The 14,341-nt window shown below is 43.7% G+C and overlaps 1 protein-coding gene across 1 annotated transcript in view; it reads left to right on the top strand.

The window, feature by feature from the left end:
* Window positions 1-6,515: 6,515 nt before the first annotated feature.
* The window catches only part of LOC309569023 (sushi, nidogen and EGF-like domain-containing protein 1), a gene marked incomplete at both ends in the record, with an annotated part of 38,815 nt that continues 30,989 nt past the window's right edge, over window positions 6,516-14,341 (top strand). The window contains 2 exons of the mRNA XM_082274784.1: window positions 6,516-6,560; window positions 7,929-8,073. Coding sequence (XP_082130910.1) covers window positions 6,516-6,560; window positions 7,929-8,073 — 190 coding nt within the window. The remainder of the gene's footprint in view (window positions 6,561-7,928; window positions 8,074-14,341) is intronic.

Genomic DNA, 14,341 nt, shown 5'->3' with positions numbered 1-14,341 from the left:
GGTACACACTGTGATTGCAGGACAATTAGGTGGACGCGTTTCACGACTGGATATGTCGCTTATTCATCATGGGTGATGAATAAGCGACATATCCAGTCGTGAAACGCGTCCACCTAATTGTCCTGCAATCACAGTGTGTACCTGTACCTGCCATTTGGTTGATGTGGAATAAAGATACTCCTTTCCTTGAAAATCCATCAGAAGTGCGGTCATTCTTTCTTGTCTGAAGCCATCCTGGATTGCGGATCCGACCGGCACCTGATCCTAGCCTCACCTGGAGCGGTCTACCCTGTTTGGATTTTGTTTTTTTAATATTAGGACACTTACTGTACCTGTCCTGGAGTCCAGCGATGTCGGCACCGCAGACGATCTTTCCATTGGCTGTCGCCGCCATTTCCGGTAAGGGAACCCAGCAGTGAAGCTTTGCGGCTTCACGGGCGGGTCCCTACTGCGCAGCTGCGCATTTCTATTGGCTCGGCGAAGGGGCTCGGAGGAGGGGCCAAACTTCCGATGGACGGCGCCGTATCCCGGAAGTGGTGAAGGGTACCTGTCAAAAACAGGTACCCGTTCCCCCCTCTGCCCTGAAAGCTGCCAAATGTGGCACCGGAGGGAGGGAGGAAGCAAATGAGCGGAAGTTCCACTTTTGGGTGAAAAAAGTAAGTAAAAGTAAGTAAAAATGTTTTTCCTATACATTTTATTGTCACACAGCAGGTAATAACTAACAGGTAAGTACAATATCTCCTACTGTATATGTAAAGTGAATCTGTTTTATTTTTGTGTTTGCATGTAATGTTTTAAATGAATATTTTCAGTTCTAAGCAATGTAGCTCAAAGAACCGTTTTAAATCAAAGCTTCAAGTTCAAAACCTACAAGATTGCACCATATTGTCTTGAACGTCCTTTGTTTGGATCCACCGTCAAACTCTTTGGAGGTAAGTGTACAGGACTTAGTTAGGTACTAAGTAGTCAGGTTGAAAAAAGACACATGTCCAAAAAGTTAAATTGATATTAACCACTTCTGGACCGGAAGATTTGCCCCCTTAATAAACAGGCCACTGCGTTACTTAAACGGACAATTACGCGCTCATGCAACGCTGTACCCAAATTGATGTCCTTTTTTTTTCCAATAAACAGAACTTTCTTTTGGTGGTATTTGATCACCTGTGGGATTTTTATTTTTTGCGCTATAAACAAAAAAAAGAGCGACAATTCTGAAAAAAAAAAACAATATTTTTCACATTCTGCTATATAACATTCCCAATTTAAAATAAAAACCATGTTTTTTTATCATTTTAGGCCAATTTGTATTCTGCTACATATTTCTGGTAAAAAAAAATCCCTAAAAGCGTATTTTGATTGGTTTGCGCAAAAGTTATTGCGTCTACAAACTATGGGAAAGAATTATGTCATTTTTATTTCTTTTTTTACTAGTAATGGCGATTTTTAGCAGGACTGCGACAGTGCAGTGGACAGATCGGACCCTTAACTGACACTTTTGACACTTTTGGGGGGACCAGTGACATTACTACATTAATCAGTGTTAAAAATATGCACTGTTACTGTAATAATGACACTGGCAGGGAAGGGGTTAACCTAGGGGTATTTAAAAGGTTAAATGTGAGCATAGGCCGTGTTTTCTAACTGTGAGGAGGATGGACTTGCGAAATCAACACAGAGACCTAAATAGGAGGATCACAAGAGCCCTGTGTGGATAGCTGAGAAAACAACGGTCTGCTGTGTTTACAACAGCAGACCGCCGTTCTCTCTTCACAGGGAGCGATCGCAGGTGCCGGCGGCAGTCACGGCTGCCAGCCCCCATGGATCAGCTTCCCAGCTGGCGAGTGGGAACACGCCCCCAGGATCGCTCCCGAACTTGCTGACCTGCCACCGTATAACTGTGGCGGATGATTGGCAAGTGGTTACAGGAATAATCATATTCATGTTACCTTACCTTACCCGCTCTGTGCAGTTGTTTTTTTCGATCCTCCTCTTTTCGGGTCTCCTGCTGGTGCTCCTGGCCCCTCCCCCTTGCCGAGTGCCCCAACAGCAAGCCGCTTGCTATTGGAGCACTTGTGCAGAGGAGGACTGGGCCAGGGGGCAGGGGGGGCAATTGCACCCCGGGCCGCTCTGATGCCCCGTAAAAAAAGGCTGCACCGCTTCTGCCACAGACATGCCTAAAGGAATCTTGGTGAAGAGAAGTAAAAAATCCTCACTGATGACTTACTGAGTACGGGATGAAGACAAGGACAGAGTGCACCCCCCCCCCCCCCAGCATGGATGGTGTAAACTGTGTCTGAGCAGAAGCCGGTTCTATGCCCCACTGGAGACTCTCCTTCCCCATGCAGCTCTGACCGAGCTGTCCCAGCTCCCCCCAACTGCCCTCTGCTGGCCAGGTCGGGAGCCCAGGCTCTGCCAGTGAGTAGAGAGTACCTGGAGCGGAGCTTCAGCCTGTAATGGGGGTCAGGAGGAGGATGGAAACAGGGAGAGTGGGAGGGGGCCGAGTCACTGCACCATAAGCCTCTGGTTTCTACTTGCCCCCCGGGCCGAATGTTGCCAGTCAGCCCCTGCACTTGTGCGTGCTGGTTCTTGAGCCACCTCTGTGCATTCATAAGACACACAGAGTGCAGCTTGTCCAGAATATTGCTTCATGAGAAGGAGAGGTTTTGTTGGTATGTCTGGACTTTTACAAAAAATAATTCTTTACCCCTTTAAACAATGCTTTTATTTTCAAGATTCCCCTATGCAACACACAATCCCATTTGGAAAAGCAAGGCAAAGGCCGGATTGAGTCACTACAAAGCTTAAAACCAGCTTGGTAAGTATTGGAGAGGTCTTCAAAAATAACCCTTTGGTAATTGATCTACAAAGGCGCTCAAAGTTTTATGTCTTAAGAATGAGTTAGGGTTGTCTGCTTTATTGAACATCAAATGTCTACTTTTCACCAAAAAAAAACTTTAAGTTGACGCTTTTTCATGCTGTCTGTTGCTTAAATAATTTTTTTCCAGCAAGAACTCATCTATGTGGTCTTTTATTAACCACTTAAGCCCCAGAAGATTTTACCCCCTTCCTGACCAGGGCCTTTTGCGATTCGGGACTGCGTGACTTTAACAGACAATTGTGCGGTCGTGTGATGCTGTACCTAAACTAATTTGACGTCCTTTGTTTCCCACAAACAGAGCTTTCTTTTGGTGGTATTTGATCACCTGTGCGGTTTTTTGATCATGCGCTATAAACAAAAAAAGAGAGACAATTTTGCAAAAATAACAATATTTTTCACATTTTTTATATGAAATTCCCCCCAAAAAAATGTAAAAATCTAAGTTTTTTAAAATTTTCAGCCAATTTGTCTTATGCTACATATGTTTGGTAAAAAAAAATCGCAAAACGCGTATTTTGATTGGTTTGTGCAAAAGTTATCTCGTTTACTAACAATGGGAAAGATTTTTGTCATTTTTGTTGTTTTTTTTTTTTTAACGCGTAATGGCAGCGATCTGCGATTTGTTTTTGCGGTTCTGCGACATTGCGGCGGACAGATCGGACCATTGAGTGACATTTTTGACACTTTTGGGGGTACCAGTGACATTACTACAGTAATCAGTGCTATACATATGCACTGTTACTGTAAAATGACACTGGCAGTGAAGGGGTTAACTTTTTTTGAGAGGGAGGGGTTATGTGTGTCCCTAGGGGCGTGATTCTAACTGTGATTGGCTGTGGCTTGAGGTGTAGGAACAGTGATCAACGGTCCTACATAGTAGAACCGTATGATCAGTGTTTCTACACAGGGGAGAATGACAGGTGGCTTGTTTACATTAGCCGCCTGCCTTTCTCCCTCTGCACCGGACGATCGCGAGTGACCGGCGGACATCGGGTCCACCGGTCACATGCGCGGGGGGGTCCGTGACCGCACAGGAGCGGGAGTGCGCCTCCGGGGGCGCGTGCTCGCTCCCTAGACCCTCACAGGCTAGAGACGTAGTACTACGTCACTTTGCCTGTGAGGGGCTGACCGCCGCAGTAAATAGTCGTGCGGCGGTCGGCAAGCGGTTAAACTCTCCAGTATCTTCCAGACTATAGATATAGTTTCTCTTTTGATTATACTTTCAAAGACAATATTTGCAGTATAAAGATACCTCTATAAAAGTCCAAAACAAAATATTAATTGTTAGTTCTTATCTCCAAGGAAATTGTTTTTAAAGATCTATGCAGGCTGTGCAAGCTGTGCTCAATCCACAAAGTTATACATGACAATGCACTATACAAACAGACATTGGTAACACGATAGGGAAATGAAAACATTACTGATTATTTTTCCATTCTTTAAATAGTTATCGTGCAAAACCATATTCAAGCTCTTACATTTACACATCGACTACACGGCATTTACACCACTAGAAGAGCACTGCAGAGGGACACGTCACCCAACCATGTCATATCTTGTCATAATACTTGGAATGGACCAATGAGAGAAGTGAAAAAGGGATAAAGAAAAACAGGAGTAGCAATGTACCTAAATGTATATAAGAGAGGCTGCTGAGACAGCTGTAGTGCAGTTATCTTCAAAAGTACAGGACATGAAGCTCAGGTAAGATCTTCAAATTCCTAAAGAAGACAATGGGTAGCAAAGGAACAGCTTATTCTTGTTTTTATTTTTTATTTATGTATTTATTTATTTATTTTTAATGTTTTGGAGAAAAACATTAACGTTGGAATGAAACTTTAGAAATAATGATTTCTGGATGACATTTGTTAAAGCATCTTCTGAATTTTTAAATTATGTGTTTGCTTTTGTTAATTGCTCCATAATGGTGTATTTGTGCCTAAAATTCAACTCCAGCCATTGGATAGCAAGGGGAAGGGGTAGTACCCCTCTTGGGTGGGTTGCTGTTGTCTGTGTGCGCATTTTGAAGATTTTTCCTTAGTTCCTGACTTTTGCAGAGGTTTTCAGATCTAAAGTTTAGAATTTAAAGGAGGGTTGGGACTTTGAGTGACAGAAATGGCCAGGCTGACAGGAAACAGTTTAGCACATTTATTTGTACATACAGATAAGGAACCATAACATGGAAAATGTTGAATAAACAGAGTAATAAGTGCCGGTTCACACTGATCCGACTTGTCAGGCGACTTGGTCGCCTGACAAGTAGCGGTCCATGCTGTGCAATGGAACCGTTCTAATCAGAGCGACTCAAGTCGCTCCGACTTAGAAAAAGGTTCCTGCACCTTTTTTTGCAAAGTCGGAGCGACTTGCATGGACTTCCGTTATGAGAAGTCGTTGCAAGCCGCGCCCAAGTCGCGGTGCATGGGCGACTTCAATAGTCGCCCGAAGCCGGGGCGAATTCGAGTCGGATCAGTGTGAACCGACTGTAAAAGAGCTGGTAAGTGATCCCCAGATCCAGTGTTCAAAAAAACCAACATGGCAATTTTCCAAGTGAAGTAAAGTAGTTTGATATAATCACAGCATCAATGGACTCAAAATTCCAACAGTAATATAGTATTTGTATATAATCACAACATCAATTGACTCAATGCGTTTTTCGTGGACCGAATATTCCACTCCATCAGGAGTCTGATCCATATCTATAAAATATATATATGTATATGTAAGGAAATAGCAACAGAGATAATAAATGAAGACTGGACAGGGGAGGGAGGAGGATCTAAAGTTTAAACTTTCTGTCAATTTAAAATATAATTGAACTCAATTGAAGTTGGTCCTGAGACCCGTTTCCCGATTGGCTGAAAGGAGAGGTAATGCTATTGGCCGAAGAGGAGGAGGGAGGAGACACAGGGGAAACTCACGGAGGAGACTGAGGGGGAAGCCGCAGCCGCCTGTCCAGGGTGAGTGAGCCAGTGTCCGGGGGGGTTAGGTGTATGGGCTGCAGCTGGTGGGGTCCGGGGGCTATGGTGTGGTCCGTCTGCCACCAGCCGCCACTGCTTGTAATCAATTTACTTAACCACTTGCTGACCAGCTGCCATACATATACGGTGGCTCTGTTCGCAAAACGACGTACCTGTACGTCACTTCGCGGGACCGCTAGCGGGGGCGCGCCCCTTCGCTACGGGGGAAGCCAATTTGCGTGCCCGGCGGCTGCGATTACCGCCGGGCGCCCGTGATCACTCCCCATGGAGACAGAACGGTGGTCTGCCGTTGTAAACACAGCAGACCACTGTTCTGTCAGTTATGAACACAAGGATCCTGTGTTCTCCTTATTTAGAAGCAATGAGCCTGAGGTAGATAAAAGGGATTGTAGATACCAACATCCGAAAAAATGTATACTGAAAACGGGGACGATATGGGGAAAGGAGATTGTTGTCTCCAAAACAGTCTCCGGGGGGGGGGGGGGGGGGGCAATGAGAATAGGGGTACCTTGATTCAACAATGATCACATATGATTAAAATATGATTAAAAATATACAAATTTTTTAGGTACAACATATTACAATTTAAAATTTGGACCAATTGTCCAACAACAATTCATTGACATCAATATGAATGAATACTTATTCATCAAAACAATATGCCGAAATTGAACGTAGGCGTATATTCCTCAACATGTTTCGTGGTGAGCATCCGCTTCTTCAGGAGGAAGGAAAACAATGTATACACGCTCTAGGGATAATAACAGCATATAAATAAGTAGACATATAACTATAATAAAGTGCAAACAATACAGCAAGGTCTTATAAAAGTCCCCCATGTCCACCGGTGAGAGATTTTGTTTTGGCTGAACTGCTGTGGTGCCCGGTGACTTACATTGTTACCAGGTGAGCCCAGACTTTCTCCATGAATTAATATTTTATAAGACTTGTTGAATTGTTGTTGGACGATTGGTCCAAATTTTTAATTGTAATATGTTGTACCTAATAAATTTGTATATTTTTAATCATACGTGATCATTGTTGAATCAAGGTACGGATAAAGTCCGACTTTCCCCTATTCCCCTTGCCCCCCTCCCTGGAGACTCTTTTGGAGACAACAGTCTCTTTTCCTCATATCTTCCCCCTTTTTGGTATTTCTCTTATTTAGGAACACAGGTCCCTGTGTTCATGCAGCAAGCTCACCCCCCCCCCCCCCCACAGTAAGAAAGCACCCCCTAGGGACACATTTAACCCTTTGATCGCCCCTGGTGTTAACCCCTTCCCATGCCAGTGTCATTAGTACAGTAGCTGTGCATATTTTTAGCATTGATTACTGTAGCAATGTCACTGGTCCCCCCAAAAGTTTCAAAAGTGTCAGTTGGGTGTTCAACCTGTCTGCCGCAATGTTGCAGTGCAGCTAAAAATCGCTGATTGCCGCCGTTACTAGTAAAAATAAATAAATAAATAAATTAAAAAAAAATATATATATATATATATATATATAGATATATTCTCTATATATACTGTATATAATAAGTATACTCCTTGTGAGAACACCTGATTGGCTCCTACTTCTGCCCCACTTTCTATCCCAGTCCAGGTATTGCAAGAGGCTGATAAATTGAGGATACTTGTACTTGTTGACTTTAAACACGCATGTATTTTTTTAGATACTTAACTGCAATGACTGGTATTTCATATTGGCTTGGAGTTCAGCTTTAAAGACTCATAAATCATTAAACCCGGAAGACCAAAGACATTTAGCAGCAGAAAATAATTTTTTTTTGCGGGGGACAGCCACTGAGAGAAGGTAATTATTGCAGCCAAAGCTTTTTTTTATTTAATATTATTATTATTGTTATTCAGGATTTAGCTCCAACAGTTTGCACAGTCATTTACAGAATTGAGGGAGACGGTACAGTTACAATACAATTCAATACAAGAGGGATCAGAGAGCCTTGCCTTCAGATATGTCCTGGGGCACAATTTAAAAAGAAAATGACCCAAGTTGGGTTTTAAATGTCAGCTGATCTTTTTTTATTTATTTTTAAGTTTTTATTTTTGCTTTGCAGGAAAGCCGGTCATTGTGCTATAACCTAATGTGGGCCTCTTTTGGATGGGTGAAGAACATCTGGGGCTTATGTCCAACTATGAACAATGGAAGAACCCAATATTTTGCTAAGGGCTTCTACACTATTATCCTTCTGCTTGTGCTAGGTAAGTACAAATGTATCCGGCAATACCTCTGATGATGTCACTTCTCTCGACTGATCTATTTTTCATCCATCCATATTTGTTGCTGGTTTGGGAATTTTTTTTCCCCCTCCTTTCCAACAGGAAGTGGAATCGCTCCAGAATGGGGTAAAAGGAAGTTGTCAATAGAACAATAGGGTATCACACTTCACTTGGATGCAGGCAGGATTACGTCCCTCACAAATCTGAAGGATTAAATCCCGAGCATACTGCAAAAGTGATATATACAGGTGTCCTCTGCCGCCATGGCGGGCCTCTTGTGTGGCTCCTTGCAGCCCAGTGCGTGTCCAGGTCTGCCTTTATATGACTACGACAACCCCTTTTACCCCTGGGGGAAGTTCCTGAAATTATAAGTATGCTCTTTGGTCAATAGATAGTCAATATTACTTAGACATCACATGCCCCTTGAAGAAGACCTTACTATACAGGTCGAAACGTGTCGGGGTTCCTCCATTATGTGTGATGATCTGGAATTATGACTTATCACAGTCTGTATGACTATTTAAGTTACGTTCCTTGTTCTTAATGGATTTTGTCTAATTTTTCAATAAAGATTTAACCAATTTTTTACATATTCACTGTCCTATTTATTTGCTGCCAGAAAAACCCTGGGCGCCCTTTTTGTCCTTTTTCCTTCCAGTTATATTGGGGTGCGCAGCCTCTCCACTTAACGTGTTGTCTCCTTCTAGTTATCAATAAACAGGTGTCAAAATTGAATGATTTCCTCCTAGCTCCTGTTCTAGTATCAAGTATAACATTTTGGCTTTCCCATTATTTTTGTCCCAGTGTCCCAGCAAATGGTCACCAAGACCAGAGTCGGACACAGAGAGCAAGACAAACCCAATAGAGATTCTAACCCACAAGTAAAAGTTCCCTTTAAGTAGAACTAAGGGCAAAACTTTTTTATTTTCATTTTGGGTAGAAAAAGGGGGGGGGGGGGTTGATACCCCATGTCATTTTTTTTTTTGCAGCTGTGCCCCATTAGGGAGATCACTCCAAAATGAGGGAGTTCCTGATTTTTTACCAGAACTGTAACGCTGAGCCCTCCGGTCCCTGCTCCTGGACCGGAGCGCTTGCGGCATTCATCCCAGATCCACTCACCTGTGCCCGCTCCAGCTCTCTCCTCCGCTCCCCGCTCACGTGGTTCCGGGCGCGCACGTCCCTGCACCATAGGGCGCGCGCGCGCCGGCTGTTTGAAATTTAAAGGGCCAGTGCACCAGTAATTGGTGCCTGGTCCAAACCTCCCTTCCTGTTTCCTGTTTCATATATAAGTGACCTGCCCCTTCCTGCCCTTGCCGGATTTTTGCTGCCTTAGTGCCCTAGTGAAAGCGTTATTTGTGGAATCCTTTGCCTGTTGCCGAACCCTTTGCTAACGATTATCGCCTCTGAACCTGTGCTGCCTGCCCTGACCTTTGCTACGTCTGACTACGCCTCTGCCTGTCCCTTTTGCACTACGCCTATCTCAGCAGTCAGTGAGGTTGAGCCGCTACCGGAGGACACGACCTGGTAGTTACCGCCGCAGCAAGACCATCCCGCCTTGAGGCGGGCTCTGGTCAAAACCAGTAACTACTTAGAACCGATCCTCCGGTACGGTCCACGCCATTCCCTCACCGACACAGCGGATCCACTTCCTGCACCGCTCCTGCTACCAGTCCGGATCCTTACAAGAACTAGTGTCCACACTGGAAGATTTGCTCTCTATTCCTTTTCTGGTGGCAACCCAAAATTTTGGATTATCTAGACTTTGAGTGAAAAAGGTAAACAGGAAAAACAGAGAGGGTAAATCTCCCTAATGGGGGCAGAGACACCTAACATGGGTTCTAATCCCTCCCCACTCTATCCAAAACATAAAAAATTTTTGTTTTATACTTTAACCACTTGCCGACCTTCCTATAGCAGATTTACTGCCGCCACGCCGCTTCTGCTGTGATTAGTCGCAGCAGAAGCCAATCAGCAGGTGCCGGCCAAAGGATGTCCACCGCCACCCGCTGATCGTCAAGGAGGGAAACAGAATATGTAAACAATACAGAGCTCTGTTCTGTCAGTGGGGATGTGGCGGTTTTTGTTTCCTGCAAAGCAGGGAATAAAATCCAGCACATCCCTTTAATAAAAACATCTCACATAGTACACAAAAACACTGGTTAGGCACACATTTAACACTTTGATCGCCCGAGACCTTTAACCTTTTTCCAGCCATTGTCATCAGTACAGTGACAGTGAATATTCTTAGCACTGATCACTGTGTTAGTGTCACTGGTTCCCATAAAGTGTCAGTTAGTGTCAGACTGTGCGCCGCAATATTGCAGTCCTGCTATAAGTCTTTGACCGTGCCCATTACTAATATACAAATAAATGAAGAAAAATTCCAGTATACATGCTATAGATTGTAGATGCTATACCTTTTGCACAAACCAATCAATATAGGCTTATTGGGAATTTTTTTTTACCAAAAACATGTAGCAGAAAGCATATTGGCCTCAATTTATGAAGAAATTAGATTTTTTTTTTTTTTTTTTTTTTTAATGTTATTGGCTATGTTTTATAGCAGAAAGTATTTGGGTTTTTTTTTTTGCAAAATTGTGCAAAAATTAAAAAACATTGCGGTGATCAAATTTTACCAAAAGAAAGCCCTATCTGTGGGGAAAAAAAGAGTATAAATTTCATGTATGTACAGTGTTGCATGACCATGTGATTGTCAGTTAAAGTAACACAGTGCCGTATAGCAAAAAATGGTCTGGTCATGGAGGTGGGGAAAATCTTCCGGAAGTCAAATAGCTAGGTATGAAGTGGATCGCTCCTTTGTCTAACTGTAGATGCCAAGATGGAGCTTGTCCTTACCCCAAGCTATCAACATAGTCGAAGAAAAACAGCTGGCAGCACACCATAAGGTCCAATACTGGTAAAACTGTATTATTCCAGTACATGAGTGCCATCTTAAGAGCATTGAAGGGCTTGGGCAAGGCAGTGCACTGGGGCCCCGCCTACACAATCACCCATGAGAATAAAAATGCAAATTATCGATAAGGCGATATTTATTGGTACAGCAGTGCCAAGCTAATGACAGCTTCCAAGTTCGGCAGCTGGGTCCGGTGAACACACACACGGACGGGAGTCAGACTCGACTGTCCTGTGTGTGCCTGTTCCCGTGGAGGTGGACAGGCATTCCTGCAGTTGTGGGCTCCCCCTCCACGGCCCAAGTGGCCTGACAGCAGGGCAGGGCCGACAGGTGCTTGTCATCTGCTAAGTTTGGCGGCGGGATGCACATGGGAATCAGGACTAATGCTTGACTGGGGCTGGGGCTGGGTCGCTGGCCAGGCAAGTGGGGCCCCCCGGGCAACTGCCCAGCGTGCACATTTGGTAAGATGGCCGTGCAGTACAATTGTCAAAAAGCCCCTTCTGGAATCTCTTCCACTAACGCATTTCACCCCCTACTGGGCTTAACCATAGAGAATGATTATGGTGTTTTGGCTAAGTTTTTTCTCTCGAGATGCCCCAGGGACACCTTTTCCGAAAGCAACCAACTAAAAGGGGACTTTGAAAACATATTCGTTGTTTGTATTAATTTTTACCCACTTCCTATCTAGCCATAGTACATAAATGGCCAGACTAGAGCAGCACCGATGTGTGTTGATGTACCTGTAGATCCCTCCACATCAGAGGCTTGTGCACAGCTCACAGAGTGCGAACCGCTGAGCCCGATGATTGATCCTCAGGACAGTAGATCACATTACTGGGTACAGGACCATTTAAGTTGTTTTTGTACCATGTGATAGCTGTGTCCAATCATAGAGATCACATTGTAAACAAAGAAACTAAAAGTAAAGATCAGTTCTCTCTCACAATGATCTCCTGTGTGAGGAGAGAGAACCGTTACTGCATTCAATGAGTGTAATCATCCTATCACACACACTGTTAGGATAATACCTGTAATGAGTGGAGGCCAATGGCTGACAATGTCAGGCAAGCCCAGTTCTCAGGTCTGCGAGAGATAGGAAAATCGGAATTACTAGACCAATAACCTGTGTTGGGGTCACAAGCCAAGTTCGGTGCAGGAGAGAGTTTCGTAGTCGGGGTCACAAGCCAAGGTCGATGCAGGAGGAGAGTTTCGGAGTCAGGGGTCACAAGCCAAATTCATTTTACAAACAGCTATAGAAGTAGCTCAAGTAGAATTCAGGATTAGACCACAATAATCTGGCGACAGGAAGGGCAGAGGCAAGGCTTATATAGGAAGTTCATGGAAGGGAAAAGGAGTTCAAGGTTTAATAGCAATCAAAACATGAGGCAGGGTTGGCCAATAGATCAGGCAGGTTTGTCCAAAAGATCAGGCAGGGAGCTGTCCAGCCTCCCAGATAGCTCAGCGAGAAGAATCAATGCCAGACACAGAAGAGGTCCCAGGTTAGAGCACAGGTCCTGACACACACAATGTAAACACACCAAAGACCCCTGCCAATACCCAGTGGTGCCAGTAACACTGCCATACCCCATAAGAGCACCCTGATCACAGCCATACCAGCATTCTGATCAACCCCATACCAGCATCCTAATCACCACCATACATCATACCAGCATCATGATCACTGCCATACACCATAAAAGCATCCAGATTACCAGCATCATGATCATTGCCATACCAGCATCCTTATCACTTCTGTATCTCCACCAGCATCCTGATCACCACCATAGCAGTGCCTTGATCACTGCCATATAGAATACCAGCATCTTAATCAACACCATACCCAATAATAGCTTCCTGATCACCACCACCATATGCCATGCCAGTGTCCTGATCACCCCAATACCAGCATCCAGATCACCACCATATGCTATACTAGTGTCCTAATCACTGCCATACATTATACCAGTGCCCTGGTCCCTGCCATACACAATACCAGCACCCTGATCACCACCATATGCTATCCTAGCGTCCTGATCACCACCATACCCAATACCATCATACTGATCACCACCATATGCCATACCAGTGTCCTGATCCCTCCCATACTAGTGTCCTAATCATTGCCATTCCAGCATCCTGATCACTGCCATACCCCATACCAGCGTTCTGATCACTGCCATACTATTTTCCTGATCATTGCCATACCAGAATCCTGATCACTGCCATACCCCATACCAGCGTCCTGATCACAGCCATACCCCATACCAGGATATTGACCGCCACCATACCCGATACCAGTGTCCTGATCACCACCATACCCCTTACCAGCATTCTGATCATGGCCATACCAGTGTTCTGATCACTGCCATACTAATTTCCTGATCTTTGCCATACCAATGTCCTGATCACCACCATACTAGTTCCAATGTCAGCAGGGCCAGTGTCCCCAATTGTTTCTTTTGTCCTTGTGCTCTATGGCCTCCAAAAATTTGATAGGTAGTCAGGAAGTTAGATGTGTCATTTATGCCCCTAGAATTCCAAAGGTGTTCCTTGGATTTTGGACCCCTCTGTGTGCCTAGGCTGTTAGAAATTATCATATATGTAGTATCCCCATATTTTGGAGAAGTAGCAGAATGTGTTTTGGGGTGTAATTCTAAGCATCTCTATGCTGTTTGTTACAAATATCTTATTACTTGACAACTTTTTGTAAAAAAAAAAAAATACTAATTTTCTTTCTGCATTTTCCAAAAGCATGCAGCAAAAAAATGGCATTTTCAAAAGCCTCACTATGCCTTTCAGAAAATACCTTGAAGTGTTTTTTATTTTTTCAAAATGGGGTGATTTATGGGTGTTTCCATTGTCCTGATGCTCCAAGGTCTCTAAAAATGTGATAGGTAGTCAGGAAATTCGATGCTTAATTTATGTTCCTTGAAAGCCCAAAGGTGCTTCTTTAATTTTGGGCCCCTCTATACATCTAGATTGTAAAAACATCTCATACATGTGGTATTCCCATACTCAGGAGGCAAAGCAGAATATGTTTTGGGATTTAACTATAAGAATGCTACGTGTGAGAAATAACTTTAAAAAAAGAACAAAAGGTTAAAATGACAATATAAAATTTTTTAATTTTCCAAAAAATTAAAATTTTCAAAAAGGGGTCATTTAGGGGATATTTTAACTGTCCTGGCATTTTAGGGCCTTAAATTAGATGTGGCAGTCAGTACATCATAATCGATCAAATTTTAAATTTATATCATAGTTTTTAGGCTCTATAACTTTCACACAGACTAAATAATATACACGGATTTGGGTTATTTTTACCAAAGAAACGTAGCA

The sequence above is a fragment of the Pelophylax lessonae genome (assembly GCF_965119305.1).
Source record: "Pelophylax lessonae genome assembly, chromosome: 12".
Classification (NCBI taxonomy): domain Eukaryota; kingdom Metazoa; phylum Chordata; class Amphibia; order Anura; family Ranidae; genus Pelophylax; species Pelophylax lessonae.
The sequence above is the reverse complement of the archived record's forward strand: the minus strand, read 5'-3'. Positions and strand labels throughout refer to the sequence as shown.